Genomic DNA, 7002 nt, shown 5'->3' with positions numbered 1-7002 from the left:
TTATTTATTAAATGTATATTTATGCTGTATTTATATAAACATATATAACATATATAAATACACATAAAACACGTATGTGTGCAAATAATATACATGAATGTAACATGTATATAATGCCTACTATATGTCAGGCACTATTCTATTATAAATAGTATCTCATTTAATTCTCACTACATCCCTGTGAATTTACAATAGGAAAAGCTGAGGAAAAATAGAAGCATCTTGCCCAGGGTTACACAATAAGGGTCTGAGACCAAATTTGAATGTTGGATCTCCTGTTTCCAGATCAAGCACTCTATGGAATGCACCACCTTACTGCCCAAATATATATACACAAATGCATCTCCCATATTAGAATGTAAATTTAGTGTGAATAAGCATTATTTCATTCACTGTATTTCTATTCCAGTACTTTGCAAGTGTTAGTGATCTTTTTACCATATCATCTTGTCTCATAGTGGTTTGACCACTTTTCAGAGCCAAGGGACAGTTTTTAAAGATGAAAGAGACCTGGATATGTTTTTAGTTAGTAATCAGAATATTTGATAAGGATAAAAGATCTTATATTTTAGAATATCAGAATGCCTCTCCCCATTCTAAGCTACCAGAATATCAGATACCATCTTATCAAGATGCCTCTCTCCATTTCTGGGGTGCCTCCCCCCATTATGTCATCTCATCTCTGGAGGCTCACCCCACTGTGTCAGAGTCCCGTTTCTGCTCTCAGCATCCTGACTCCGCCCCTGCCTCAGTCTACCCTCTGAGTCTGAGTCATGTGTATATAGGTCATTGAGAACTCTAACTGTTAGCTGGATTATTGGAGACAATAGTCTCATTCATCCCTAGGACCAAATCATGGATCCATTTGAAACACTATGTTCTGAATACCCTTTGGTTACCTGAGTGCCTCGTGGTACTATAGTACCTCTTGGTACTATCTGGTTCTGAGTATCTTTTGGTGGTACCTGGTTTTTAATTTGGGCATTCTCTGTGAAGGCAGAGAAATGCACCAAACTGGAGTTTAAAAAAAGAAAAAGCCTCCATTTGGATTCTGGGAGGGAAGACTCTCGAGATGACAACTTCCCTCAGGGCTATTCTAAGGTTTTCAGATAGCCCCTGGTCTGTGTGTGTGTTAAATGTTTTGATTGCATAGTCTATGTCTGTGTGTTCTGTATGACTTGTTTGTCTGTCCTGTTGGTTGGGAGCTCTGCTAAATTAAGAAATTTGGGAATTGGTTATTTCAATGTTGTTGCAACTGTACTTAGTATAAAATTTGCTTGTGATTTTAAACTTTTAAACACTGGCACTCAGGATTTTCTTTGAAGTAATTTAAAATTCAGGCATGGCTTGGGTTGAGCTAGCCTAGATAAGGCCTTTGGAGAACAAAAGGAATTTATGCTAATTGCTTTGAACTCAGGCTGGAGAAAACATTTGATTAGGAATTTTAGGATGATTCTGAAATTGTGGGAAATAATTTTACTATTGCCTTTGCATGCCAAATTTGTTCTGCGTACTCTTTTGGGCAGTTTTAGAATTGTGGGGAATAATTTTACTATTGCCTATGTAGGTTAGATTTACTTATCTTTGAATGTAAGATCTTAAGAACTTGTTGGAGTGAAGTTCTGTTAACTTGCCTGAAAGGGGTCGCGTGCCTCTAATTAGGTAAAAAAAGGTCTGACTTTTCTAAAGGCTCCAACTCTGGCCAAAGTTGGAGCTTAGGAAAAGTCCATTGGGAATAATGGCCACGTGGGGCCAGAGAAAAGAAAAGAAAAAATCTATGGTGTTTAGTGAAATTCATTATTTTAAATATGATAGGAAAAGCAGCTTTATATTATTGGGAATTTAAAGCTATATTTGATTGAATTTTAAGTTAAAATATAGGTTATTAAAACAAAATGCCAGTAGCTTACCTTGGGAAGTCATATTTGTATCTCCCTACTTAGATGCTATGTTGCTTTCTAGAAGTACTGGGTAATTTGTAAACTGAGTTTATGCCTTAAAATTTGTCATCTCTGTTGGAAATATGATTAAGTTTTATGAAATTTGGCTCAAAGTTATTTGCTAATCTTGAAGTTTAAAGTTTTTTTTAAAAAAAGTAATTTAAAGACAAGGGACAAAAGAGATTGATTTGCAAAATCAATTAATAGTTTTAATGGAGTGGGGGGAAGGGCAACCACATGAAATCCTCCCCCCCCCCCCCCCCCCCCCCCCCCCCCCCCCCACTGCTTTCTGCTACTTTAAAGCTTAGGTGGAGTAGGGATCTTTTTGTCTTCAAAGGTCAAGATTAAACTCACCCCCAGTGCTCTCTGTTACTTCAGCTATGGAGCACCTAGTTAGCCTGGGGTGCAGTTTAGCTCGCCTTCTCTCCCCCTTGCCTCTTTGAAGATGGAAGGGTGGCCACGTGGATTCCCCTTCCCCCCATTAAATGTGTTCCAGCCACTTTCTGCAGAGGCTTGGCTTTGGCAAATGATTTCAAGAGATAGGCCTGCTTTTAAATTAATTGATCTATAATTTGGTAGGGCTATTTCTAAAAGTTCAAAATATATTTTTAACAATCTTTCAGATTCTTTTATGTGGAATTGGATATTCTGTATAAATTTAATTGATTGTATCCTGAGGTTATGCCCATCATTTAAAGGGCTTTTGAAAATACTAGTTTTTCCTTGTCCTTTTGAAAATGTTTTTGTTATGGACAATATATAATTTGGAATATTTGTCTATGTATTGGGTATTTTAAAGCAAAATGATTTGTATGTATGATGCTCACTTATGAAGCTGTCTGCTTAGATATGAAAGAAGTGAACTTACTGAGACAAATTCTGACTGTTATAAAAATAAGATTATGGTAAATATCTGTTTAGGATTTATCTGAAACTTTAGTTAATGAAATTTGTTATTGGAAGTAAAATTCCTTGGGCTTATGGTTAATGCTATTTGAGAGTTTTAAAGCTCCACCGTCTGACAGTCAGTGGGACAATTAACTGGAGTAAAATGAATTAAAGTTATTTTATCCTGTTTTGCTGAAAGTTAAGTTTTAGCTGCTTATGTTATAGTTATGTCCCTGCATTTTTTCCTCCTGTAACTAATTTCTATAATCAGAGTAATGGTCAATAAGAAACTGTAAATGCAATTCAATTATGTCATACCTTGCTGTTTCCATCCTGGTTATATGTAATCATTATATCCTAAATACTTGAGCAAATAAGTATTTAATCTGATCATCTATCTGTTACTGGATATTGTGTCTGGATATCCAAGTTTTTTTTAAAGGTTCCTAACTAATGAAAGGACAAAAGCCTAATTGCTGTTTTCTCTATTGGGATTATAGTTGACAGCTGTTTGCCTGCCTGTGAAGAAAACTTATTAAGCTGCTGGCCAATTCATACTGACTTCTTCACCTTTGCCTGTTCTAACCTTTATTTGTTAGATTTGTGTTTTTTGTTCTAGATTTTGGTCAAATTACAGGTATTGACTTGCTTCTGGGACCTAAATCAGCTTGCCAGCATGCCAGGCCACACCATGTATATTCTCTGCATGGACTGAGAGTCTCCCGCAAGTGCTCAACCTGAAGCAGTTTTGAATGAAGCTTCATCCCTTCCCCCTGATGGACTGATATGGGGAATTTAGGAACCCTGATTGGGTCATCTATTACTGTGTGCTTAAAATTTGGGATGGATTTGTTAAAATTATGTAACTCTTGCTGTATGTTTGAGGGACTTTTATGAAACTTACTGTACTAGTGCACTGTGCCACCCAACTATTTCTACCTCTGAACCTCAAAAACACCTTCTATCAGAGACATAATTAAAGTGGAACAATGAGATTCTTTCTGTTTCAGTTATATTTCTTGTAAACAAGATATTCTTGGATTCTAATTTCTAATCCATTCTGCTATCCACTTCCATTTTATGGGTGAACTCATCCCATTCACATTCACAGTTATCTCTCTCTCTGTGTCTCTGTGTCGCTCTCTGTCTCTATCTCTGTCTATCACACACATACATATTCTGTCCATCTTCAACAGTTTATTTTTCTTCTGACCACTTCCTCTCTTAATTTGTTCTCCTATTTATCATCCTCCTTTCTCTTTCTCTTAACTTTTATTAATCAATTTGTCACCCAACTGGGTATGTGTATGCATGTATGTATATATGTATAAATATATATATAAGTGTGTATGTATCTATCTTGACACATGTAAATTAATATTTATGCATACATATGTATATATGTGTGTATAAAGATGTATGTATATAGATGTATGTATGTATGTGTATATATATTCTCTTTGAAACAATTTCAGTGAGACTGAGGTTCAAACATTATCCCCCCCATTTCCCCCTCACTATTTAAACTTCCTTTCACACTTTATTATGTGAAATAATTTTCCCCATTCTACCTATTACCTTCCCCTTCTCCCAATTCATTTCTCTCTTTCTCAGTTCATTTTTTTTTTTTTTTTGAGATCATCCTAATACAATAGACTCAAACATGTGTCCTCTGTCTAGGTGGAATACTTCAATAATGATAAAATTCTTAGGAATTACATGTACTTTCTCCTCATATATAAATATGAACAGTTAACTTTATTGAGTCTCTTATGATTTCCTTTTCATGTTTACCTTTTTAAACTTAAGTGTTGTGTTTGAATGTCAAATTTTCTATTTAGTTCTGGTCTTTTCAATACAAATGCTTGAAAGTCCTCTATTTCAATAAATATCTATTTCCTCACCACCCCCCTCTAAGGATTGTACTCAATTTTACTGGGTAGGTTATTCTTGTTTGTAATACTAATTAGTCCTGTCAGATTTGAAGTAAAAAAGTTTGTGCTCCTTCACCTGGGGCCCCTGACTGAAAAGAAATTTCAGATTCTCAACACCCTTCCAAATTCCTCTGTGTCTTTGAGACAGATTTGACATGCTGTTCTTCCCTTTTCTATTCACTGGAGTCCAGATCTATCTCCAAAGTCAAATAAATTGGCATAGTGAGACAGTTGCTATAGTCTCTCCCAAGAATCAGAACAGAAAAACCAGGATGAGGGAAAAGTGAAGAAGGGAAGATTTATGCAAGAGTTCTGTGTGTCTGGAAACTTCTTAACAAATAACACATCACATAGAGGAAAGGGAACAAAAAATGAGGCAGGGAGCACATGGAGAAATGAGAAAGGAAATTAGCCAAGTTGGGGGGAGGGGTCTATCTTTCCATGAAGTACAATGGCCCCCCTTTATGATGCTAGTGGCAGGGCAGAACTCTCTCTTTTGCTACTGAATCACCAAGCTATGTCAACTATGTTCACAGTAAGTAGTTGTTGAGGATAGGATATGACCAATAGTAGTCTAAACAAAGTCATGAAATAGTTAATTCTGTCAAAAGGAGGAAACATGGTGTAATATAAGGATCCACTTCTCCTTAATACCTGTATGACTTTGAAGAAGTTATTCAACTTCTACAGGCCTTACTTTATTTATCTGTAAAGTGAAGGGATTGAACAAAATGATCTCTCACAACCATCACAGTCTCTATTGAGAGGGTCACTCTATTTCTGGAAGTTCCTTTTGCTATTCTGAGATGGTATTCTACCCCTTTCCACTCATGTATCCTTGTCCCATGATACAGTTTCCTTCTTAGGTTCTCCCTCCCAAAGAGATAATATTTGAAGAGGATTGGACAAAAATTGGGGAACAGAAAAAAATGAAATAAGTGATGGGATGCTGGGTAATGCAGGGTCCAGCCCTGATAATGCTCAAAGGCAGTGTGACCCATCTCTCTGTCCTGAAAAAGTGTTCATTTTATGAAGTGAAAGGGATATATGTCATCAAGTCCAAAACTTTAATCTGACAAATGAGGGACTAAGATGCAGGAAAAGTCTCAGAATAGTTAAGTGATTTTCCCATGAACTTCAGAGTTCCAACAGGATGACTTTTGAAAGAACCTCCTGAGCCAAGAAAAGTCAACGGTAGGAAGGTGGAAAGAAGGGGTGATTAAATTTCCCTTTCCAAGACATGGTTTTCTTCATCTATATCTCTGCCCCTTTCCTGGGTAGGTTCCCTTTGGTGAGTGAGGCCATAATGGCCCTGGAAAGATTCCTCCTGCTGCTCCCCCTACTGACAATATTAATAGTGAACATAGTCTCATCAGAAACCCCAGCAGAGAGGTTTGAGCGGCAACATGTGGACTCAGGCCACCGAGACCTCAATGATAATAAGGTCTACTGCAACCTGATGATGAGAAACAGGGGTATGACAAAGGGCAGTTGCAAGCAATTCAATACCTTCATATTGGAGTCCATCTGGAAGATCCGGGCTATCTGTTGGAATACAAAGGCCCCGTGCAAGACTGAAAACTCTAACTGCCATAGGAGCAGAAAACTCATGCAAGTTATTGAGTGTCGACTAAAAGGCAATTCTAAGTTTCCCCACTGCAAGTATCAGACTATGAAGACCAAGAAACATATCATTGTGGCATGCCATGGGTGGCCCCCTTTGCCTGTGCACCTTGATTACTCAAAGAGAGATAGAGGCCAGGAACAGTAGATAAATCCCACCACCCAACATTTGCTCTTCTTAACTCACCTTCAAATTCTCAGTTTTGGGGTTCATACTCTGATTAGACACTGCTCTAAGTTTCACCTCACTTGGGGGAAGTTTGCTAATGGACTTGGAGAATTAGAAGCTCTGAGATCCATCCCTTCTCTACTGCTCTTAGTAAAACACACCTGCTAACAGGAGAGGTTTCTGAAGCTATGTTCATTTTGGCCTTATTTTTTATTTGGTTTAATTTTCCAAAGGGCATGAAAATACACTCACTCATGGTGAGTGTATATGGTGACAAAATTTTAACCCTTCCAACCCTCCAACCCTCCAATCCCCATTTGGGGAGCTTAGTTCCTAATAATGGCTTAATTTTTTTCTCTTTGGTGATTTCTGATGAAGTCAGAATAGCAATTCCTTATTCAATATATAAATATATGACAAATTCACAATGGCCATTCTTTTTGGCAAA

General features: G+C 37.1%; 1 protein-coding gene across 1 annotated transcript; it reads left to right on the top strand.

Annotated features, from left to right (window-relative positions):
• The first annotated feature begins 6068 nt into the window (after window positions 1-6068).
• On the top strand, window positions 6069-6533 carry LOC100931633 (ribonuclease pancreatic-like). The gene has a single exon (XM_003758766.1). It carries the CDS (start codon window positions 6069-6071, stop codon window positions 6531-6533), a length of 465 nt encoding a protein of 154 aa, XP_003758814.1.
• Window positions 6534-7002: the final 469 nt, after the last annotated feature.

The sequence above is a fragment of the Sarcophilus harrisii genome, chromosome 2, assembly GCF_902635505.1.
Source record: "Sarcophilus harrisii chromosome 2, mSarHar1.11, whole genome shotgun sequence".
Classification (NCBI taxonomy): Eukaryota; Metazoa; Chordata; class Mammalia; order Dasyuromorphia; family Dasyuridae; genus Sarcophilus; species Sarcophilus harrisii.
This window is presented reverse-complemented; position numbering and strand designations above follow the sequence as displayed.

What these genes read in the sequence shown, in the direction of transcription:
- LOC100931633 (XM_003758766.1), top strand. Translation starts at nt 6,069, where the DNA reads ATGGCCCTGGAAAGATTCCTCCTGCTGCTCCCCCTACTGACAATATTA.